Raw genomic sequence first — 25,663 nt, forward strand, 5'->3', positions numbered from 1 at the left:
TGAATCTCAAAAGGGTGTCTCAGTATTGGAATCAGTTCATCTCCTCTCACTACTTTGCACTAACCCACAATCTCTCTTCTCCTCCTCCATCCCAACCCTGTGCTCTTTTCCTTCAGTATCATACTGTCTATATGGGATCTCTCTACTATCACCTGCGCATATGGCATGCACCCATGGGATTCTATGCTACCTTACAAAGGAAAACACACATACTTTCTTCATTGCCAACCCAGCAACTGGCCAATGCTCCCCCATTCCAACTTTGGGTTTTATTTAAGCCTTGAAAACTGCAATTTCAAAATCGAGGCCGAATGCGTTAATTGGTGCAATTACCGGGGCTCAAAAGGAATCGAATACTTGATATTCGATTCATTACTTGGAGCTTGGAGAATGCCAAAGAAACCCAGGCCAACATTGCATCCACCATATGCTTGGACTTCAGTATGCCCTTGGAGATCAGCATCACACGGCCGCATATGGTACCTCCTTGAAGATATCTTGGCTTTCGACATGTTGACAGAGGAGTGGATGACTATATACCAGAACCGACCGCCTACAGCAACATACACGTGCATTACAACACTAGATCAGTATGTGAACCAGGGTTTGAAACCTGAGTCTTGGGTTTGAACCGAAGAAAAGAAGTGGGTAGAAGCGCACCACATTGCAGATATGTGTGACACAGTGAGAAACCATGGCTATCTACAATTTTTGGTAGGGGAGGTGTCAATCTTCACTAGAAATAATGAGACATTAGCATGTGATAAGAATGGAAAATTGAGTGTGCTACTTAATTCTTATTGCTATAACTGCATACATTACAAGCCTACTCTATGTTCTTGGGAGTTTGGTGAGAGAGGACAAGTTAACAGCCTTTAGCACTAGGAAAAGAGGGAGAGATTCTTGTTGATAATGCATAGGTCTTCCATAGAAAGAGATTTGTGAAGGTGAAAGGTAGGATGGAGAGAGATTTACAGGTGAGAGGAGATATGTTACATGTTCTTCAAAGAAAAATACATGAAAAGAATGTTGCATGTTCTTCAAAGAAAAATACATGAAAAGAATGTTGCATGTTCTTCAAAGAAAAATACATGAAAAGAAGATGGAGAGGAATTCAGTGAATGGAGGTGTTGAGAAGGATTCAGTGATTGCCGGAAAAAAAAAAAAAAAAAAAGCAAAATAAATTCTTTTGGGGAGTATTGCATCAGAAAAGAATTTTTATTTGAGGTTTTGATTTTATTAGGCTAAATTACTTTTAAGCAATTCTTGATGGAAAATTCTTACTTTTTGTGGCCGTCTATCGAATACAAGCATGCTTGCCCCTAATAAAGGATTGGATTAGGGTATCTTGAGTTTCCAAATCTTAACAAAACATAGTAAATGGGCCATAAGTATGTGGATCAATATATATAGTGAATTTTGGATTTTTTAAAATATAACACAATAAATTGGCCTTGAGTTTTATGACTCTCTCACTTTGTGCATACCACTAAATTGTGAAAACTCTTTAGTTAGATAAGTATCATTCTGGTAGTGTGAGCTATAATATATTGTGCCGGCAAAGTATGTGACTACCCCAAAAACTGTTAAGTGTTGTATATTGATGGGTTCAGCAAGCCAATAGGAATTTATGATAGGAAATCAGACGCAGAGGTCTTAAAGTTTGAGATTTTATTTTTTGATTTTAATTGCCGTGCTAACTGCTGCCTAAATTGATATTTTTCTTGTATTTTTTTTTTTTTCATTTTTTTTATCCATTGCTGGCACAATGGTTCAACAATACTCTATGTGGCTCAAAAAGACGGAAGGATTTAAAAAGACAAAAGGTAAACCTAAAAGTACATAATAGGCTCAAAAGGCGGTGGACTTATCGGTAGACTTATGGTAGGACCTTTAATAGAGTGGACTTTGGGCTTCCCAAAGGGTAACTTTAATAGAATTTTTATCATTCTATGAGGCTTCAAAGGACATAAGGACTTAATAAGACAAGAAGTAAGCCTAAAAATACGAAGTAGGCCCAAAAAGACGTGGACTTCTAGCTTTCCCAAAGGTATGACTTGTAATAGAGTTTTTATTTATCACAATTACTTTAATCTATTATTTTTTATCAAATTAAAAGAAAAGGTATACGAAAGATTTCACGATACAATAAAAAAACTCGCAGCGAATATTTCTCCTGCTTAGATCTCTCCCTATGTAGCTGTCTCATAAGTTATTGTGAATGGGGTTGAGAGAGAGGGCCCATGCTTCCAAAATAAGAGAGAGAAATGGAATAAATTCACGTAATTAGATTATTTAATGGGTAACTCATTGTCCAAAATTTTGGAGTAGAGTTTTTTAAATTCACCGATAGTATGGTGAATTCTAGAATAACCTTATATAATATATAATAAAAAGGTAGAGTAGAAAATTAAAATAGAATAGAAAAAGAATGGAGATTATAAAAATAGGACATTAGAAATAAAAAAGCAAGATATTAATTAAAAGATAAAGGAAAATCGATTGAAAAATAAAATATACAATAAATAAAATAAAACAAAACAAATAAAATTAATTAAATTACATAAATTCTATTATACTAATTAAATAAATAAAATTTAAATGATAAAGGTGTGGGTATGTATTACAAAGTGACAATGTTATCTCCCCTTGTTTTCTTGCAACTGATAACATTAAATTGACACGATCTTATCACCAAGCTTCCCATATCCATGTAGTAATCAGTTGCGATATTTATTCCCCTCAAATAGAAACTTTCCCCTTATTTTTCCTATAGGTAAAGGAAGCGTTTGAAAACTCGTCGAGTCGAATTAGGTGGGAATCGTCCGGTTCGACTCGGGAATCGCAACCGAACCGGACGTGGCCCGGTTCGACTCTGGAATCGTCGGCAACCGAGCCCAACCGAACCGGACGTGGCCCGGTTCGACTCGGGAATCGTCGACAACCGAGCCCGTTCCACGTCCAGTTCGACTCGAGAATCGTCGGCAACCGAGCTCGTTTCATGTCCAGTTCGATTCGAGAATCGTTTAACATCGCGAGTCTCACCGAAAATTTTTGGGTTCACACGTGGCGGCCTCGTTTTTCTACACGCATGACTGAATGACTAGTACACAGCACTTTATAGAGAACAAAGGGTCTCTCATCCTTCGATGTAGGATAATTCCCACAAAAAGCTATTCCAGCAAGATGATTCAATATGTATTATATTATCGTTGCTAATGAAACATATCAAACGGTGTTGGGCGGGCATCTTGAGTTCGAACCCCGCGCGTCGTCGTTTATAATACAACATTTTTTTTAAGATAAAGATAAAAATAGAGATAAAGATAAAAAATAAAAAGCTTGAAATAAAATAGCAAAAATAAAAAGCTTTTCTAGTTGTAAAAAAAGCTTAAAAAATAAAAACTAAAAAGCTTTTCAAGATAAAAATAAAAAATATAATACAACATTTTTTTATTTTTCTTGTAAAAAAAATACCAGGTAATATAAAAAGTAATTCTTGCAAAAAAATAAAACAAAAGGCATAAAAAAAAATTTCGACAACAAAAATAAACAAAGGCAGAAAATACTGAATTAGAAAAAATAAAAAATAAAAGGCTTTTCAAGATAAAGATAAAAAATATAATACAACATTTTTTTATTTTTCTTGTAAAAAAAATACAAAGTAATATAATAAGTATTTCTTGCAAAAAATAAAACAAAAGGCATAAAAAAATAAAATGTACTTTGGCATCATCATTTTTTTTTTTCTTGTAAAAAAAAAGAAAAAGTAATACACCAAGCAAAAAAAAATATAGTACAACGTCTTCTTCTTTTGTCAAAAAAAAAGAAGATAATCAACCAGTATCATATTTTTCTTGTAAAAAAAAATAAAAGATAACACAATAAGTATTTATTGTCAAAAAACATAAAAGGTATTTCTTAATACAACCTATGAATAAATGGTCTAATTATATTTTTTATTTTTATAACATGATGGTCTTTATCATAAATTTAGTAATATTAATTTAAAGATAGGATTCATACAATGAGGCCATTTGAAATCTCTCTCTTTCTACTAACAATCTCTTCCACTAATTTATTCTAAAAACCTTAAAAATTAAAGAAAATTGATACGCATTCTAATAATTTCTACATTGATAACTAAATCTTTTATTTTATTTATTAATTTTTGTATTATAAATCATGTAGTGTACTATTTTTCTTACAGTTGTCAATAATACATTTTAAATTAGATGATATTATAAAATATTTTGGATTTGTTATTATTTAGATAATAAAATAATTATAAAATATTGTTGGTATATAATATTATAGTTAGTTAAGTTGTAATAATTTGGGTTTTTTTAGCGAATTAGGGTTTTCCACCAATTCGATATTTTAGTGGCCAATTTTTCATCGATTTAGTCAACTCTTTATTGTAGTCCATATATGATTATATACTTAATCCATGATAATTCTATGATTTATTTTGTGTGATGTAAATTTAATGGTCAACATAAGTTCATACAGGGAAAGAACATCTCAATATTCATAAATTGATGAAAACAATGAAAGTTAATAATGTAGTATCTTCATTTCTTATTTGATTCCTAAAAAACAATATTTATAATAAATTTTAATAATTTTTTAGGATTTTTTTGAAGCTTTAATCCGACCGATTCAGTCGATTTCCGATCTGGATCGCCGATTCGTCAATCCGGATCGGTTTTTGAGATGCCCGATCAGGGTCACCGATCCGCTCTTTAAACCATTGACTGGTATTCTAAAATACCTCTTTTTTTTTATAATATATTACTACTGGTATTCTAAAATACCTCATTTTTTTATAATATGAATACCTCATTTCTTTATAATATGTTACTACTGGTATTCTAAAATACCTCATTTTTTTTATAATATGAATACCTCATTTCTTTATAATATGTTACTACTGGTATTCTAAAATACCTCATTTTTTTTTATAATATGTTACTACTGGTATTCTAAAATACCTCATTTTTTTATAATATGTTACTACTGGTATTCTAAAATACCTCTTTTTTTTATAATATGTTATTACTGGTATTCTAAAATGCCTCATTTTTTTTATAATATGTTACTACTGGTATTCTAAAATACCTCATTTTTCTATAATATGTTACTACTGGTATTCTAAAATACCTCATTTTTTTTATAATATGTTACTACTGGTATTCTAAAATACCTCATTTTTTTATAATATGTTACTATTGGTATTTTAAAATACCTCTTTTTTTTTATAATATGTTACTACTGATATTCTAAAATACTCTTTTTTTTATAATATGTTACTACTGAAAATAATTGGTTAAAATACCTCATTTTTTTTATAATATGTTGCAACTGAAAATAATGGGTTAAGGTATTCTAAAATACCTCATTTTTTTTATAATATGTTACTACTGAAAATAATGGGTTAAGGTATTCTAAAATACCTCATCTTTTTTATAATACGTTACTACTGAAAATAATGGGTTAATGAGGTATTCTGAATACCTCATTTTTTTTATAATATGCTACTACTGAAAATAATGGGTTAAATGTTTAATAGAGGTATTCTAAAATACCAAATAATGGGTTAAATGTTTAATAGAGGTATTCTAAAATACCTCACTTTTTTTATAATATGTTACTACTGAAAATAATGGGTTAAATGTTTAATCAAATGTATGCTAAATGCCAAAAAAAAATGGGTTGAATGTTTAATTAAATGTATGTTAAATGCGTCTCATATCTAGTTTTTTTTTTTATATGTTCTATATTTTAAAATTATTTTTATATTTTAAAATTCTTGTTTAATCTATTCAATTGTGATTAGACCAATTCTGAGTTTATGATAAGATTGTTATAAATATTGGGTAAATTTTCTATACTTCTTTTACTGTATAAAACTTATATAGTTCCCCTTATCCAACCATCCATTTTGAATGGATGGCCAAGATAGCCCCAATCACAATGTCACGCCACTACACTATGTTATTTTTAATTTTTTCTACAAAATATATTGACACAAAACTTTAGGCGTCCACTCCTCTCTTAAAATCGTACCTGTAAAAAAATATAAAAATAATATTCTCAATAAAATAAAATGATCCTAAAAGTTTCAAGGGTATTTTGGATCATTGTATTTTATCGATTGTTTTTTTAAACATTTTTTTTAGGTGAACCCCATTGAGATAATGGGACATACCAAATTTCATATTCATATAATTTATAGAAAAATTAAAAATAAAATAGTCTGAGGTGTTGGATCTAAATCAAACGGTCAGTGACTCATTGATATAAATTGAACAATTGGATAAGGGGAAAGTATATATCTTCTATACAATAAGAAAAATATAAAAACCTTTTCCATAAGTATTATACAACTTCTAATGCAAAATTTAGGTCAGTGAATATCCTAAGGTTCAATGCGTTCATCGCCCTCCTACTTCTTTTGGCACGATGTTTATTGGATTAGACCACTAGCTCATATGAACATATGAGCCCAACGGTCCAGATTGAATCTGGGTTGATTTGACGATCACAGATGTCCAGTGATGTTTGAATTTTATTTTTTTTTTACAGATCCAAATCACTTGAAATTTTAGGTGTGTGTTTTTCTTATCAAGACGCACCTAATAAAAAGATAAAAAAATATTTTCAAAAAATAAAATGACCAAAATAGCCCCCCAAAACTTTTTGGGGGTTTTATGGTCAATTTATTTCATATAAAATATTTTTTTGATATTTTTCAAAGTCGATTTGTAGAAAATAAAAACTAAAATTCAAATACTACGGGACATCTGTGATCGTCAGATCGGTCAGGAATCAATCTGGGACCTATATATATATATATATATATATATAGTAATGTTTTAAAAAAAAAAGATCAGCGAGGCGGATCGTCAACCCCCATTCTCGATCTAGATCATTCGAACAACGATCGGGATCGCTCTTGAATCGTTTGGGTCGGTGATATTTGTTAACATGAAATACAGACTTAATATAGCAACCGTTAAAAGGTGCAACTTAATTTCAGTAGAAGGCTCAAAAAGGACAATGGGTAAACAAAAAAGAACATGGTTGGAAGTAGTAAGAAAAACTATAAGGACTTGCAATCCGTTAAAAGAAGGCAGACCAAGATTCTTGTGACCGGACCAAGATTCTTATGACAGACTTTAAATAATTGAAAAAACTTCTCATGATGACGATGATTTGTTAACCTGAAACATGGGTTGAATGTCTCAGTATCAGATGCATCTGTGTTTGGCTACCTGGAGGAATTAGGAAAGTCATCCCAATGCTAATAATCATCTTTGATACGTTATTGAAAATGACTAATTATTTAGGCAGAATGTTGGTAAATAATTTACATTACCCCGTTCCATTGATTATGCCTTGTTGTAACGGATTTTAAAACTGTTCTCTACCATTTGTCTCATAGAGATGATGGATGCACCTATATATCATACACCAGTGGTGTATATAATACCAAAGATTAATTTTAGCCTTCTCCAAATAAATCCAAAGTTTCATATATTTTCAAATGAAATGGAAATTTCAGGTTTTTACGAGAAAAATGTACATGTATGCATTCATCATTTCCTTTAAGAAGTTAGGTAACCTGAAAGAGTATAATATTAGAGGCTCACCGTTAAGAGTATAAAAAAGGGAAAAAAGACATATTGGCTTGGCCTTGCTGATGGCTTAGATTCAATCTCTTAGATATAGACCGTTGATGTGTGTAGGCACTGTTACATTCATTTTTATATAGATATTATTTATTTACCTGAATTTTGGGAAGATGTGCGCAACATAGAAAAAAATGCTAAAAGAATCACAATATGCCGCCACCTAAGTTGGTGAATGCCAGACTATTTGGATCATTCAATCTTCAATCTGGGCCATTTGGCATATCCTGTTATATAAGCTGCTTAAGAACTAACAAGACTTTCCCTGCTTAAGAACTAACAAGATCAAGCTTAAGAACTAACAAGATCATGCTTAAGAACTAACAAGACTTTCCCTCCAATCAAGCTTTTGAAACATCGACAGCATTCATCTTCTACACAGCTTCACTCAACCAATGGCTGCTCTCATGATTTTTGAGGCGACACTTCTTCTCTCATTATCATCTGTAGCAGCACAGTCCTTTGCTACAAGAAACATACGCTTGGGTTCTTCTCTCTATACAACTGCAGCAGGTAACAACTTCAGTTACTGGCTGTCCCCATCTGGTAACTTTGCCTTTGGCTTCTACCCTCTCTCAGATCACCAGCAATTTATAGTAGGAATATGGATGCCTAAAACCCCTGAAAATACACTGGTTTGGTCGGCTGATAGAGATGGGCCTCCCTTTTCACTTGGCTCTTTCTTCTCTCTAACAAGAAATGGCACACTAATTCTAAGAAACAGGGAGCCCCAAATAGAAACCATCTCCATTAACACGACACCAGCTTCGTTGGCCTCATTGCTCGATAATGGCAACTTGGTTTTATACAATTCACAATCTCAGGTAATTTGGGCGAGCTTTGATTCTCCAACCGATACAATTTTATCAGGCCAGACGCTAAACAATGGATTCAAGTTCTCCTCTAGTGCCCCAGAGACTAATTACTCGACCGGTAAATTCCAGCAATTTATGCAAAGTGATGCGAATCTGGCCCTCTACTACTCTGTTAGAGGGAGCAAGGACAACCATCACAAACGATGATGCATATTGGGTAAGTGATGGTACATGGATAAAAGGGGCTAATGTAACTCTGAACCTAGCCCAGATGGGCATATGTATATGGTTAATTCAAATGGTTCTATAAACTTACCAATTTGCAAAATCAAAGGTCTATTTATAGAGCAAAGCTCGAGGTTGGAGGAAATTTTCGACTGTTTTCCCATAGTTTGGATAATAATGCTGTGTCTGTCATCTGGTCTGCACTAGAGGATCCATGTAAAGCTCATGGGCTCTATGTGGGTTTAATGGCTACTGTACTCTAAAGGACATGGATCCAACCTGCAAATGTCCACCTGGTTTCAGCTATATGGACCCCTATGATAGTTTTCAGGGTTGTGAAAAAATCTTCACAGAAAAGGAGGAATGCAAGGGAAATGGAGGGATTCAAAGATGTGAAATGATTGAAATGAAGAATATAGAGTGGCTCAATAATGCTTATGTGACCTTATCAGGAAGCGAAGAAGATTGCAAGCAGGACTGTTTGGACGATCGATATTGCATAGGCATTCTCTTTCAAGACCATAGTTGTGAGAAGCATAGTGAAAGCATGTTTTGGGGCTTCTGTGTAAAGGACTAGTGGAAGCATAGTGAAAGCATGCATCAAAGTGGACAAGAAGCCCTCAAACAAAAGAAAAGGTGCGAAACACAAGATACTACTATTAATTGGTCTAGCTCTGATTGCCTTCTGTGTAATCCTTGTATCAACTGCAATCTTTCTTTTCTATCATTCAAGGTTTGGCAAGCGCTTCCAAAAGATTTTGAACCAGGCAAAATTGGCCCAAATGAGGTCAATCTCAGGTCATTTAGCTATTCTGAACTCAAGAAAGCAACCCAAAAGTTTGCTACTGAGTTCGGCGACGGGGCTTTTGGGACTGTTTACTTTGGGTCCTTCCCTTGCAATACAAAAGTTGCAGTCAAGAAGCTCAAGAAGGTGATTGAAGAAGGGGAATGAGAGTTTCAAACAGCGATGAATGTGATTGGAAAACACATCATAGAAACCTCGTACACATTGCAATCAAGGTTCTCACAGGCTCTTGATTTATGAGTTCATGGAAAATGGATCACTCGCAGACCTTCTCTTCAAAGCAGAGTCTAGACCCAGTTGGGCTCAAAGGGTTGGTATCACCTTAGACATAGCTCGAGGGCTTCTATACTTGCATGAAGAATGTGTGACCCAAATCATACACTCTGACATAAAGCCCCAAAACATACTTCTTGATGAGTTTTAAACCGCTAAGATATCAGATTTTGGGTTAGCCAAGTTTTTGAAGCCTGACCAAACAACTACTTTTACTGGGATTCGAGGGACTAGGGGATATGTGGCTCCTGAATGGCACAAGCACCAGGCTATAAAAGTTAGGGCAGATGTATATAGCTTCGGGATCATGTTAATAAAGATCATATGTTACAGAAAAGCAGTGGAGACTGGGGCTCCTGAAAATGAAATTGCATTAACAACTGATTGGGTCTACGAGTGTTTCAAAACTGGGGAGTTGGAGAAATTGGAGAGATTGGCTGACTGAGGGGTGGAGAAGAAAATGCTCGAAAGGATGGTAATGATCAGTTTATGGTGCATGCAAGAAGACACACATTAAGGCTTTCAATGAAGAAGGTGGTGTTGAGGCTTGAAGGCACAGTGGATGTACCAGCTCCTCCCAGCCCAAGTTCTTTTCTGAGCTCAATATAATTCAAATGGGAAGTTCTGTTTCTGTACAGTAGTCATATTGAAAATGATAGTTTGATCATGTTATTGTGTTTAGATACAATGGTTGTTTCTATATTTTAGTGTTAGGATTGAACTGTCTCTAAGTATCCACTATGTTTCTAGGCAATCATTGTTTATGTTTCTAAGTGCTCACTGATGCAAAGCTATTCATGAGGTTCCAATCCAAAATTTTAGGATCTCCTTTGGAATCACCAGATGAGTGCTTCCCAGAAAAGTTAGATTTTGAGTTCTTGAATACTTAGACAGTCTTTGTTCAATCTTAGGACATTTAGAATCTGTGTGTATATATATATATATATATATATATATATATATATATATATATATATATATATATAAAACATAATATTGTACTTTTTATTTATTTTATTATATATATTATATTTTTAAGTTAGTTGCTAGATTGAGGATATTACATTCCTAAAAATTGTGCTCCTAAATGTACTTGTAGGCTAAGTTTTACCCCAGGGAGTGAATTGATGATATCAGCATTTTGTATAGGGAACAATATCATTGAAAATCTTAAGGAGAATATATCATGACAAATATCCTTAGTGCCTAATTGTACTCTTAAATTCCAACAGCCTAAAAAATATTTTGTTTTAACTCAACTTCCCACCATCTACCAAATATTTCTAAACATCTCCACTGACATAGACCTGACTCTCAAATCTGGTCATAATATATTATCACGTCTTTGAGAAAAGACACTGATAAAAAAGAACAAAGGAACATTGCATTTCAGGTCATTTGCTCCCTTTATTTGACTGATTTAGAAAAGGGAAAGCATTAGTGAAGATATTACCATTCAAAAACTTTAGCGAAAATGTGAATACCTGTCTTCCATAACCGCTTAAAACTAGCATAACTCAGAGTCATCCAAGTCAGATCAGGATTGGGAGGCAGGTCGTTCTGCTTTGAGAAAGCCTGTATCATCGGAATTTATCTTTTTTGGGTCTGCTTTATATTTTCTTTGTTATCCATATTCCAATTTGCCTTGGGAATCGGCCGAGTTGTACGGAGAATCAAAACTAGTGTCCTTTGGCAATTCAGGGACAGATTCTGATTTTAAATCACTTCTAAAGCTTCATTCATCTTCACCCTCCAGATGTCACACTATCCATCCATGGACATACCTGTTCTTCGAGCGGTGCACCATCGGTTACTCGTGGAGCCTGAGTTCCTTGTATGACCACTGAGTGTAATGCATTCAAGTTCACAAAGGACTTAATTACGGTGCCCAAAAGAAATAATAAGACAGAAAACATTGGAAGAAAGAACATGAATAAGGGTTGGGGGGCCTTGTACAAACTTCCAATGCGACTGTGTTGCTGTGGATTAGGAAAGTGTTTCGTAGAGCCACAGCTTTATAAAGCCACACTTCAAAATTTCACTGAAAAATGCAGTTCTGGTGTTAAAAAACCTGCTAGTAGTGAACTTTGACAATTGGATATTAATAATAATAACAATAATAAAGGGGTTTCAACCCCTCAATCTTATGATACATTTTCTAGACTATTCATTTCAAATGTTCACAAATCCATCAAGGGTAGGCTTTGCATAAGTTGCTCACTGTATAAAATATAAGTAAGAGGCACCTCAAGATTTTGCCGAAAGCTGTAGTTCTAGTGTCAAAAATATTAAGATGCCTTGAAATTCCATGTACAACCCTAATTATGAAATTGAAAAAAGGTGCAAAAAGAGCAGATTTATAAACACTTGAAAATCTTGAAAATAGACTGTCTAGACAACTTGTTATCAGATGCTCTATTTTTAGGACTTGAAGTTCTTTTTTCTATATTCAAATATCTCGAGGTCAAGATGATCAATAGGAAGGTTTTGCAGCTCAAAAACACTCTTTATTAGATTTTTTGAGGTGCACCTTCTACAGTATAAGAATAAAATATTTCCATCCGCCAAATCTGCACCATTTTCTTGAGCTTTAAATTCCATGCAATCAAGGGCCAAACTAGGATTTCTAGCACTGCAACTGCATTCTCCACCAGGATTTTGAGGTGTAGCTTTACTAAATATTGTAAAGTCGTGGTCCTACAAAATGTGCATCGCTATGAATTCAGTTGGCACTAGAAGAAAATACATGAGAGCAAGGTGGGGCTCAGAGAGAAGGATCTACAATCCACACACACGCATGCACGCACACCCATATAAAGTCTTAAAAACGCCTATAGGTGAACCGCCACAGACTTACAGGAGCCATGGCGGTCCCTGTATATTTTTTGTGTGAAAAAATCCCGTCACGGGAATGCTATATCCGTGATGGTCTTTAATCCATGTCGTTCGAAAAAATCGGATGGCACCGAGCCTATGAGCAAAAATAGTATTCATTTTCGCCCATAGGCGTTTTGTAGTCTCGTCCATATATATATATATATATATATATATATATATATATATATATTATTGAAAAAATTACAAATCCAGAGGAAAAAAGATCTGTAATCACAAAATTTATTACATTAACAAAAACAAAAGCAAAAACACCTCCAATAAGTAAATCACCTGATGAATACAATTTTGCTTCAATTATGAAAAGAGTCAGTGAACAACATACTTCTCAACAAAAAGAACCTTTGATTTCAGACCTAAAGCAGGAAATCAAAGAAATCAAAAAAGAAGTATATCAATTAAAAAATTGGATTAAAACTTTAGAATTACAACAATATAGTTGTGAAACTTCAGCCTTAATAGATTCAGGGGCTGATCTTAATTATATCAATGAAGGTTTAGTACCTTCAAAATATTTTGATAAGACAACTCAAATATTAAATACAGCAGATGGAAGTAGATTATTTATCAATTATAAATTATCTAATGCTTCTGTTTGTAATAATCATTAATGCAAACAAAAGGTAAAAACCCTTGTTTGCCTTTCCCTTCCTCATCCCACTGCTTTCAAAATTATAGAGTGCGATGCTTCAGATATAGGCTTGGGTGGTATTCTCAAGCAACGTATTGATTCCCAAGAACAACTACTCAGGTATACTTCTAAAGCCTGGAATCCAACCCAGAAAAACTATTCCATGGTTAAAAAAGAATTATTAGCCATTGTTCATTGTGTTACCAAATTCCAAAGTGATATTCTCAATCAGCAATTTCTTATAAGAACTGACTGCAAAGCAGCCAAGGACATTCTGCAAAAAGATGTTCAAAATTTAGTTTCCAAACAAATATTTGCTCGCTGGCAGGCTATCCTGTCCGCCTGCTAATAGAAATACTAATATTACACTTTCACCTTCACCTCATTCCATGGGTTCTCGTGACAATTCTCGCAATAGTATACAGAATATATTATAAAGTAATGAATACTTTATGTCCTAATATTATGCGAATGGATAAGAAAGACCAGACCATATTATTTCAAACAAATATGGAAAAATCAAATACAATTATACCTAAAACAATTAATTGGTCAGATATTATATTACCTCAGTCTTGGGCACTACAAAATGCAAACCAACCCCAAGAAGTACCTAGAAATAATATTCCAAACCAAATAATTGAACATCCAGATGGAAATATTGAAATAAAATTTCAACAATCCAGAACCAAAGATGACATAGACATTAACAGGAAAAGAAATAAAAAACCTTTAACACCTGCTAGAAAATCCTGTCATACTCCCGATGTCATCATACTTCCTCCTCCTCCTTCTTCCCAACCAATACCATCTTCTGACTTCCACTTACAAGGAATAAGAAGAACAGCCGATCATGTAATTCTTCCTACATACACTCCTGAATCAAGTATAGAAGAATTTCAAATACTTACATTACAAATAGAAGATGATATAGAAGAAGAAATAACATACAAGGATGAATATATAGCAGCCTATTTAGCCGCTAAATTAGAAAGAAAAAAGAAGAAAATTAATATTAACTATATTAAACAAGTCTATCTGTCTGAAGAAAATAAAAATATTAGAAATTGGTATCTTAAAACATTTCAGCCAAGATTAATAGACTTAATGCATAAAAAATATAACAAATATCTCAAAAAAGAAAGAGAAACAAAACGATTTTTTATCTGGTTAAAAGAAATATGTATTCAATATAATATTAATATTCCCTCATTCGATACTATCCAAACTTTAGAGGAAAAAACATATATCAGTACTGATGGTACAACCACTGCCAGTACACACCCTCCTGAAAAAAGTATAATACTCAAAGGAGTAACTCCATCAACTAAAGGAGAACCACCTCAATCATTATATGATATAATTGCAACACCATATAAAGTTCTACCCAAGGAGCTAGGGAAAAAACAAGAATTAATTCCCCATATTGTAGAACAAAATAATTATACCAACTTATATATGCAGTCTTTAGGAAAACAAGCAAAAAGAATAGAAAGACTAGTGTCAAAGGAAGTAACACCTTCCCTTCCTAAAGCAGTTTTGTTTAAACCACCTCCAGAACTGAATAAAAATAAATTTCATATTGGAGAAAATAATAAAACCCTAATGGACCAGTTAATAGCGAAATTATCCCAATTAGACATAAAAGGAATTCCTTCACCCAAAATCAGTATTCCTACACCAACTATACCTAGTCCAATACCTGAATCTTCAGATAAAGGAAAAGCCAAAATCCTAGAGCATGAAACAATGATGCTCCAAGAAGAACCAATCATAGAAGATACTTTACAAAACCAAGAAAATGCTTTCATGGATACTACACCTATTGATCTGAATAGAATAGCTTATGGAAAAAATTGGAAACCTCTTACAGCCTTACCATATCATAAAAGACCTACACCTGTTGATGTTCAACTTGAAGAGGATGCTATACAACAAGTTGTGTCATATTCAGGAAGATCAATAGTAAATTGGACAATAGATGGTTTATCAGAATTAAAAATATTAGATGTCATGAGGCACATGACAATGTTTGCTTCTGCAAACAAAATGGCAGGCAACCCGGATCAAGAGGTTGCTAAAGCAATAGTAAATGGGTTCACTGGATGGTTAAGGGGATGGTGGGATTTCTATGTAGATGATGAAACTAAAAATAGAATCCTTACCAATACAAGACAATGGACCGCCAGGAATGAACAAAATCAAGAAATAATTTATACTGAAAGTGATGCCGTCAACACCTTAATATAAACCATTACACTTCATTTCGTAGGAAGCACAGCATTATTAGCAGCCAGATCAGAGGATCTGCTCTCCAATCTTTGCTGTCCTACATTATCTCATTATAAATGGTATAAAGATGTATTTTTCTCACGATTATTAATACGAGAAGACTGTCAATTAGATCACTGGAAAGAAAAATTTATAGCCGGATTACCATATTTATTTGCTGAAATATATATATATATATATATATATATATATATATATATATATATCGAGAGAGAGAGAGATTTGAAGATTTACACGCCCTACCACCAGCTTACCCTACAAGCAAAACCCTGCTACAGCTCCCCTCGGTCTGCCTCCCCCCCCAACCCACACATTACAACTACTGGCAAACAAACTTAAAACAATCAAAGTAAGGCACACCTTAAAATAGTGTCGAAAGATTTTATATCAGTACTACAAATCTTTGTGATGACCTGAAATTTTATTTTTATCTCTGATTATAAAATTTAAAGCTTCAAAAATAGTGTAGGTCAAGCAGATCTATAGATACTTGATAATCTTGAAAATTGACAATCCAAAAAATATAGTACAAGATGCACTATTTCTAAGACTTAAAATTCATTTTTTCTCATGTTCATAATCCATTTTTTTCTCATGTTCATATATCTTAGGGTGGAGATGAATGATTTGAGGATTTTTGGGCATTGCAATATAATCTTCTAGTGAATTTTTGAGGTGTGCCTTACTTTGATTGTTTAGGGCCTCACGTTTATATAAACTTTTCCCTACTTTAAAACAAATACATTCAGAGTTTACACCAAGGAAATCAGAGAGAAATATGGTAATTTCTTATGAAACAAGCATTGATTTTCCTCAAGTCACAATAAAGCGTTGAATTTTGTAATATCCATATGCTCAATACAACAGTTAACATTATCAAAAAAAAGAAAAAGAGTATTGACTTTTACCATAATGACCATCATAAATGGCATTCAAGTTCACAGTAAAATATACAGTACCCATTTGAGTTATACAAAAACTGGGAGCACTATGTCACTTGAGAACACAAAATGGATGGCAATTATCAGCCCACAAGAAGAAACCTGACATTTCCTTTCAGAAATGTTATACATAAATTATCTATCTGCATTGACCAGCAAGCTCTAAATTACAAAACCATGGTGAAGACAATTAACAACATTCAACGCAAAAATCCTGTTAAAAAGCAACATGAAATATAACCACTTCAAATGGGTGACATGCCCAAAGGCACAGATTTACTTTTCTTTTCCTATTTCAACTCACACATATGTAATAAAGGTCCAATATTCATGTCATTCTTTCTTCTTTACTCACCAATTAATTCCCAGATTGTGCTAATTTCATCGATTAATTTGGTCACACGTCTTCTATGATGCAACTTCTGATAACCAGAATGTAAATACTGAAATACTTGCAAATGGCAGGACCGAGTATCCTCAGGCATGGGTGCGTCTAAAACGGTATCAAAGCAGCTCAGCTGTGATGAACGAGTGGAGAATTCTGAAATTCTAGATAACAGCTATGTGGACAGCTCCTCTGCCATCTTAGAATATGTCCCCCTACAGCACACGCAAAATGAGCTAAACATCTAGATGTCTAAAGTTGGGGGCATATTGAGTTATTTATATCCACAAGAATAGGGAAACTACTCTCGAAAAAATAAAAAATAAAAAATAAAAAAATTTATATAATACCGTAGAAAAGGGGCAGCCCTCAAAAACCCGGGAAAGGTTTTTCCGAAGCTAAAAAACCCTCTAATTGATAATCTCAACCTCAAGATGTATGGATGTAAAAAATTTTAAAGTCCCAAAAGTGATGCATCTTGTAATACAATAATCTAGACCATCCATTCTCAATATTTTTTTGTAGATATTATTGATCTGTAGCAGTTTTTGAGTTTTAAATTTGAAAATTAGACATGAAATAGTTTTTCACGTCATTGTTGAAATTTCTCCCACCAAATTAAATCTTACGATGACCTTTTGGGGGTGCGCATGTCCACACCCATAAACCACATGTCCACACTCATATATATGTGTATGTGAGCTCATACTGCACAACAACTCCCTCAGGTAAAATAGCTACTTGAGAGGATTTGTTTTATTCAAAATTTTGAGAACCATCTAAGTATAACTAGATGACTGTTTTGAAATAAACAAATTTCGATTTCGAGTCCTTGAACGTCTAGATTTTTCCCCCCAAAAATTAGATGGCTCAGGGCAATATTGGGAAGTCAATTTTTTTAGGCACACAAACTACGAGTTTTTCTCTCTCTCTCTCTCTCTCTCTCTCTCTCTCTCTCTCTCTCTCTCTCTCTCTCTCTCTCTCTCTCTCTCTCTCTCTCTTTGAGGTTAGTCAATGGGTTCTGGAGATTACATTCATAAATTTGGCGTCTAAAAAATATTTCTAGGATGAGTCGTCCGAGGGAGTAGATGGGCAGTACACTCCCACAGGAATAGGAAATCTTTTGACTGTGTGAGAGTGTGTGGGTGTGTGTGTACGGACACATCATATGTATGTACCCAGAGACATAAAAGCATGTGCATTAAATTAAAAGTTCAAGAAGAGTAATCTGAGATTGAAAGCTTAAGATTCTAACCGGCATATCAGGAAATCGACCCAAATATCTAAATCTTTCATGAAACTATAATGGACCCTAAAAGCAAATTTAAGCATATTAAAAATAGACAAGAGCAGCATGACAATCCGTTCTCACTCGCCGCTACTAACGGGGTCTCGGTTAGCTACTCAGATGTTTCACTTCGCTAAGTTTTCAAAGTCCAAAGAGTGCAAACCAGCCATAGAGCTTGGATACGGTTTCCCGATCGGAGATCCGGACAAACCCTGATACTCTCCAGATCAAAAAAGAAAAAAATTGGCAGCCCCTATAATCCTACATAGAGATGCTTCACTCTACCAACCTAGATTACTGCCACTTCAAAAAGTTTGAACAAATTCTTCACTATTTAGAAAATGGTGCCACTAAGAAATTGGATATTTCTCCCATCTCAAAAAAGAACAGGGTCTGCTCATGACCCACATTTCCCCAAATAATAATGTCATGAGTAATGACAACAAACCAAAAAGAAAAACAAAAATGTAATGTTCAAAATGTCATATCCAAAAAATAAGAAAATAGCAAAATAAAAAAACAGAAAATTCTAATTTAAATATGATCACATACCTTGCAGCTGGGACTAATCTGTTTCCCCACACAGACAAAGAGTCCTTTAAGCAACTAAAGAAAGCTCGGCACTCATCATTTTTCTTTTCTAAGGAATCCTGCAAAAACGATCTGCCAACTTTTTTTTGCTCAAATAAAATGTAACCATTTGGTTAGGAAGAAATGGCCGACCCTTTATTCCAGTTCACAAGATTAGTTTTCATGCCAGTATATGCAATTGCCTTAAACAGGATTTCAGAATATCAACTTGGCAGTGTATGCAAGTAGAATGCATGTCTCAAATCAACTATGACTACTTGCATGTCTCAAATCAAATATGACAACTAGATTTACTATACAATTCAACATGTTTATATAGTTTTTGTTAATATTCAGAATCTGCCAATATGTACGCTTCTATGTAGTGTTTGGTCAGATATGTGTAGCATGATATTCTCTCGTTAAACTTATCGTACTCTTGTTGGCCCACAGGAAACAGCAAAAAATCATTAGATTTTTAAAGGAAAGCATGAGATTGTGAAATGCTTGTCTTACAAATTCAGCCATTTGTGTTTTCATCCTCGAATAAGCTCTTTAGAAGGTAAAAGTCGATATAAATTCCAGCACCCAAGTCCCAATCGGCAATTTCTGATTTGTGCCCCTCCATGGAGATTGCAAGCCTCCATATTTCTGAATGTTGAGCTGCATCAAAAACTAAAAACAGGGATTAGTATTATTTTTTTTTCACTTCAGGAGAAAACATGTCCTTAAAAGAAAAGTTCTGTCCCATTATAAAATAACTGTCCATCCAGCACTACAGTTAGAAAACTTAGGGATGAAACTTTATGGGAGAGTGTGTTTGTTCATAAGAAACAAATTAAAAACTGCATGAAACAGCCATTATGTGCATTAGAGTGTCAAGAAGATTGGGGAGAAGTACTCTTTTCTGCCACTGTTTTTCATTACACTAAAATGAATACCCAGGTTAGACCCACATAATTTTAATTTAGGCAACTCAGTTTGTACCCTATAGCTGCATTTCAATAAGATATGGTAAAATGAGATTCATGAGTTGTAAAAAGTGGTCATTCAGGGCATCAACCATATACTAATTTTCAGCAGCATTCTACTCAGAAAATTGCATTTCAAGCACATATAATGGACATGTATTGATACTCCGGGCACGGTAGTCATAACATAGGCAAAGTACCACTAAAGCCCTCGTGACTAGAAAATGGAGATGCAGTAAAGGAACAATAATCAATCTACACTCAAATGGTGGTAGGGCATGGAAAGCAAATTATGCATTAGGCTGGTTAGCATGACCATACTGCTTCATTTTTACATGGGAATATATCATTAAAATGGTCAAATCAACTGAAAAAATCAATAAGGTGGTTAAATAATCAACAGTATCAATAAAGTGATTTTGGTAATTTGACCCACTTAAGTTATTTGAACCAAATGACTTAAATACCCTTGCTCGTTATAGATTCCAAACCCAAAACATGTTTTTCCATTAAAAATCTTGTTTTGGATTTGGAACTTAGAACAAGTAAGGGAATGTAGGTAATTCAGCCCTACTTAAGTTACCCAAGTCAAAAGATATAAATACCCTGCTTCTTCTAGGAATTTTTTTCAATAAACACATGATCTGGATTTGTGATATTGAGGTCATTTTCTTGGAGTAACTTGAGTGGCCAAACTGCCAAAATGTGAGCTTATTCAGGCTTCCAAACCTAGAGAACGGGGGAAGTTAGGGTATTTTCTAACATATAGTTGAGGACGTACCTAAGTGAAATGATTTTCAAAACGTAACCACTTTGTTTTACATTGGTGATTTAACCACCTCAATAATTTTTTAAGATGGTTTGACCCTTTATTGATATTTTCCCTTTTCATATTTGCAGTCACCGTTACAAAAACAGAGAAAGAAATGCATTATTTATGTCTAATGGTTCAAATCCAGTCAAACCTGAAAAGGAAAAGAAATAGTGAAAACTAAGCTATTTACTTCTTTATATATTTGTTGTAGGAGAGAACTTAGTATGAATTTATTTTTTCTAAAAGGAAATTAAATAAATTGTTTTTTGAGGAAAGTATGAATTGGTAGCCTACACATAAAGATATACTGAGCTCTAGCTTTAACAAATTTTCTTTTAGAGGTAACAAAATGCTTCTGGTAAGGTCTTTGGAAGACAACAATACCCTGTGGTATAGCAACTAGAATGCAGCTATATATTCTTCTGTTTGCTTCTGAAGCATTATTTCATTTATACAAAACTGACAGCCATGTAAAGAAAAAGGGGGGCAAGTTTTCCATGACAATTCATAATATAATCAGCTCAGTCTATCAATGCTCTACGCCTCTACCTAAAGTTGTCTCTAATTTTATTACCATGAAAGAATGTGTACATATTCATGCTTCACAGAAATTCAGCTCAAACACATTGGACAAACACTTTTGACATGCTTAGGTGCCGATTGGCTACATGATTTACATTACAAATATGAGAAATCCAACTATCTTGAATAGTTATGCAGATAACATTTAAACTAAAGAGAATTCTACACTTACTGGAGAAAAACAATGAATGAGAAACTGAAGTCATGAGAATTGAATGTGCCCTTTGCCAATTGGAACTCTCAAGCAGATGGTCAAGCGCCATTGATAGATCTCCATACTATTGATAGTACACTGCCTGCATCAATCAAAAAACAGGACATGAACAAGACAGAACCAACAAAATAAGACTCTATACCAAGAGGAGGACAGAAACTCTAGATACAACGGCATCTACGACTTCTAAAGATGAATGCTAAAATGTGAAGTAGGCAGTTAAACATAAATAATAATGCTTCGACGAAAACTGATAAATAATTATTCAATGCAAAGAAGCATACCAAAGCCTCGTGCATCCCTGCAGATGGAATCCCAAAATCTTCAATAAACTTGCGTTGCATTTCATGAGAACTCCATGCCTCACAATACTGGAACAAAATTTCCCTAATGATGCTAGCATGCAGATGTGGATGATCATCATGCTGGGGCATGTGGAGAACAACATAGATAGCCAAATGACACTGTCCCAAACATAGCAGCTGAGAAACAAAGCTCATGTCCACCACATAAAAATCTTTATAATCGAAAGCACCAATGGCTTCCAAAACTGAACGCTGATGCCAAATCATATGATAGTCCAATGCATCATAGGTCGATGAAAAGGAACTGAAGATAGTTTTTAGAATTGCCGTGCTGTTTGCTCTGTTAGCATGAAGACGCATAAGATAGTAGGTCAAGTCAAAATGGCCACCAAAGTTCAACCCAGTAGCTTCTTCAAGAGGACCTTCGTCAACATAGATTGGGATGGGATATGGCGCTCTTCCTTCGTCAAGAAGCTGCTGATAAGTTTGAATGATAATGGGCAATGAAGTGTCGGGATAGCTGATACCACATAAACAACCCAAGGTGCCTTTTCCAATCTAGTTCCGAATCGAGAAGAGCACCATGTATATTTCCAGAGAGTAACTCATATAACTTCAACCTTTCCTTCTCAATGAAGTTGAAGTCCAGCCCATCCATCTTCCAAACATCGATTTGTGCAGTCATATCAGAACGATTCACCATTGACCCACCAGCTTGGCTCAGCAAACAAGCCATTCTAACATCTCCCTTATCAACATCCAATTCAACAGCGGCACCCAATTGCCTCCCTGTCAAGAGAGAGAATATAGTTTCCAAACATGGCCCCTCATTCAGACGGCTCGTCTCTTCTTGTACACGGTGGCAAACACTCTCTTGCAACCAAGAACCGAAATCTGCCCTCCGAATAAGTGGCTCCGCTTCTGAGTCAACATCAGGATAATCTACCCTTTTGTCAAGCATCATGTCCAGCATCATCCATCTCCGCTGACTCTGAAGAACCTTTTGCTTCTCTCTCTGAACATAGAACATTTATCAACTCCCAAGCCACGACTTGATGCATCAATATGGTACGCTCTGCTCTAAATAAGCCCGAGACATCGAGCTGCCTTTCGACAAATGCTACATGATCCCAGCAAACCTCAGGAAGCCTTGAACGGCTGCATACAAGCTTCTGTAGCTTCAATTTGAATGAACCCACTTCGATTTCAGTGATATATTGGCGTAACGACCTGTGAAGCCTCAAAGGAGAATCAAAACAAAGAATGATAAGATCCTCTTTGACCTTTTTATCCTCATCGCTGACTGTTGCATCAATTGCGACTCTTTCAATGTGAATTATAGATGACGCTGGCAATGATGTCATATATGGGTGTACCACTATGAACAAGTAAACCATTTGGGCCCACCCCACCTCACCCAAACCCACCCGACACGAAACGACCTTCCCATAAAAAGCCCAGCATCTGCTATGATGTTGGATCGGGTGTCAATAGGGGTTTCGTGTTTTGGGTCCAGCTTAAAGGCCTTTAACTTTTGTTGTCTTCGTGGGTGTGCCCTTGTTTTGCCCAATCATGAGAATGTTTCTAGGAGGACTGATTTTGATCTGTAGTCTAACAAAGCTTGCTTATTCGGCAAAGAAGGGCTTAAAGGACTCAATGTCTTAAATGAGTTACTTGATGTCTTATTTGGACTCACATTATGGCTACTCTTTTTAGTTGAAAGTTGCAAAACAGATCCATGGACCACACCATCAGCACCTTCTTTCCTAGATGCCCTCGTTTTGTGCACAAGTGACCCATTTTCATCTTCATTTTCTTAGCCATTTTGAAACATCAACATCCTCATTTCTTGCATCTTTAGAGGATCAAGCCCGAGATGTGCAGGTAGAGAATGAACTAGGGCACTTCCAGAAGGACCAGCTGATGGGGACACATCCATTCTCATCTCATCTTCTTCATTTACATCTTGTGACACTCCCTTAACAGTAGGACCAGGTTCTTGTTGGTTATAATTGTCAATGGGCACCATATCAATGTCATCTTCAGCATCAAGTCCAAATCTGCTTAAATGAGGGACCAAGAACTTCCATTGATCGCTAGATGGGTCATAAGAGATGAAACGAGCCCCCTGCCTTTCATTAACACCCTTCAACTTCATCCTGAGCTTCTCTAATTCCAGATTATTTTCACCACCAATAACCTCATCTTTACCCACTTTCACTTTTAGTTCTAAGGTAACTTCGGCAGCTTTGTTAAGGCCCATGCCTATCAAAGGCTTTCCATGGCCATCTTCTTACACCACCACCCCTTGCTGGTTAAATCGAATTACTTGATCAAGTTTAAGCCATCTCACATCAGTTTCTCCAAGGAACTTAACAACTCCATAACCCAACTTTCCAACCGTAAAATCTTGAACTTTTTGGCAATATCCTGAGTCCACACATATTCTGGCAGCCAGTTGCGACAATGAAGGCACTGTATAATAGTCAGAAGCTAGAAGAACTGGTAGTATAGCTTCCATCTCACTGGAATTTCGAGATACCAGGACTTCTGATGTTTTTCTTTTCTTCATGGGGCACATCATGATGATGTTTCAAGTACCAAAATCTACATGGAAGCCACACAGTTAATTCTCAGGCCTGAATCCATGATTACCTATCAAAAGCAGAGGAAAGAAAATTTGTCAATCACCACAATGGTTTAGAAATAATCATAACTTTGCAAAATAGTACACTTGAAACGGTTTAAAAAAAGAGAATGGAAGCCCAACTCTTGTAAAAAGTGTAAAATCTAAGATGTAAATAAAAATTTCTGTTCACCACCAAACCATGATGGGTTTTTTTATTCATAATAGTGAGGTATTAGTTGGATCACTACCCAATAACATAGCAACTCCGTGTTAAATAGTTGTTAAATAGTTATACAGACAAATAATCAACCAATTGCATAGCACAGTTGTAACTTCCATGCAAAACCAATAATTTATGGAGAATCAAGGATTAAAAATTAATGAAGAGTTATTTTTCCCACAAATACAATTAAACAAGACTCAAAGCAGTTCCCATTTAATATAACTGACCAACTAATGACTATAATTAATGTTCTATTCACAATGCTTGTGAAATAACTCATTCTATTTCTTTCAGGTCCAATATATTAAACTGAGCAAAATCGTGAAATTTGAAGCCCATAAACCCTCGAATATTATTAACCTTAGGTTACCATACAGCCTTGGAAACACTATGGAACTTAGATAGAATCAAAACCCTAGATCCAGCTTCAACTAAAACCAGATTATTAAGACAAAATAAAGAAGAAATAAAAAAAAAAAAAAAAAAGGCAATGAAAACTTAAAATGAAAAATCAGAGAAACAAAATGCACTAACAAAATAGAAGCCCTATAATTATACCAAATGTACAAGATTTAATATTGAAATGAAGACAAAAAGCATGAAAATGGAAGCAACTTACCATTGGTTGATATATAAGAAACCCTAGATTGAATCCACGACTGAGACTGATGTAATGGTTGAGTACCTGTGAGCTTACCGTGATTCGCTCTCGCAAAATGTGAGCGCACTTGGTAGCAGGCTATAATCGTAATTCAGTGCATCATAGAAATCGAGAGGTTTTGGATATTTTTGAAATTTGGATAAAAAATGAAAGCATCTTAATAAATTTGTATGTTTTTTCGTTTCGCGGGATAATATGAAGTTTACTCATTTCATATTCTTATGGGACTATGGTCGTTTCCTAATGGCGTCGAGTGGAGTGGATTAATCAACGGTACAAATCAATGATCAGAATTTGAGGCTCTCATTCTGGCAGGGCCCAAGTCCAAGTCATTGATACAGACTCAACCGATTTTGTACAAGCCATAATATGAAAATGTATGAACTGATTGACTTTTGGCTAATTCTTGTTCAGACTCGGAGTTTTATAGCACTGGTGGTAATTGGTGAT

The 25,663-nt window shown here is 34.7% G+C and overlaps 2 protein-coding genes, 1 long non-coding RNA gene and 1 pseudogene across 4 annotated transcripts in view; 2 read left to right on the forward strand and 2 right to left on the reverse strand.

Annotated features, from left to right (window-relative positions):
* The window catches only part of LOC148782608 (uncharacterized), a 1,580-nt gene extending 201 nt beyond the window's left edge, over positions 1-1,379 (reverse strand). Inside the window, exons 1-2 of the long non-coding RNA XR_016054924.1 lie at positions 1,285-1,379; positions 1-553 (exon numbers count right to left, since the gene is read on the reverse strand). The exon at positions 1-553 is cut by the window's left edge and continues 201 nt beyond it. This is a non-coding gene — a long non-coding RNA (uncharacterized LOC148782608). The remainder of the gene's footprint in view (positions 554-1,284) is intronic.
* A 6,710-nt stretch (positions 1,380-8,089) lies between these two features.
* LOC148782609 (G-type lectin S-receptor-like serine/threonine-protein kinase LECRK1) lies at positions 8,090-8,716 on the forward strand. The gene has a single exon (XM_088864667.1). The coding sequence runs from the start codon at positions 8,090-8,092 to the stop codon at positions 8,714-8,716; it is 627 nt and encodes a 208-aa protein (XP_088720793.1).
* LOC18422171 (G-type lectin S-receptor-like serine/threonine-protein kinase LECRK4) lies at positions 8,713-10,257 on the forward strand. The gene is given in 6 exon segments (XM_088864668.1): positions 8,713-8,726; positions 8,844-8,964; positions 8,967-9,213; positions 9,700-9,717; positions 9,720-9,737; positions 9,740-10,257. Coding segments are annotated over 6 exon segments (936 nt in total).
* Positions 10,258-11,134: 877 nt separating this feature from the next.
* LOC18422174 (nuclear pore complex protein NUP96-like) lies at positions 11,135-25,304 on the reverse strand (annotated as a pseudogene). The gene is made up of 11 exons (XR_016054923.1): positions 25,172-25,304; positions 21,680-24,355; positions 21,354-21,477; positions 19,336-19,477; positions 18,797-18,901; positions 16,927-17,171; positions 14,078-14,215; positions 13,907-13,951; positions 12,343-12,509; positions 11,773-11,853; positions 11,135-11,655 (listed from the first exon to the last, which is right to left on the reverse strand). The product of XR_016054923.1 is annotated as a nuclear pore complex protein NUP96-like (transcript).
* Positions 25,305-25,663: the final 359 nt, after the last annotated feature.

The sequence above is a fragment of the Amborella trichopoda genome, chromosome 4 (genome assembly GCF_054954075.1).
Source record: "Amborella trichopoda isolate Santa Cruz 75 chromosome 4, AtrichopodaSantaCruz75HAP2 v2.0, whole genome shotgun sequence".
Lineage (NCBI taxonomy): Eukaryota > Viridiplantae > Streptophyta > Magnoliopsida > Amborellales > Amborellaceae > Amborella > Amborella trichopoda.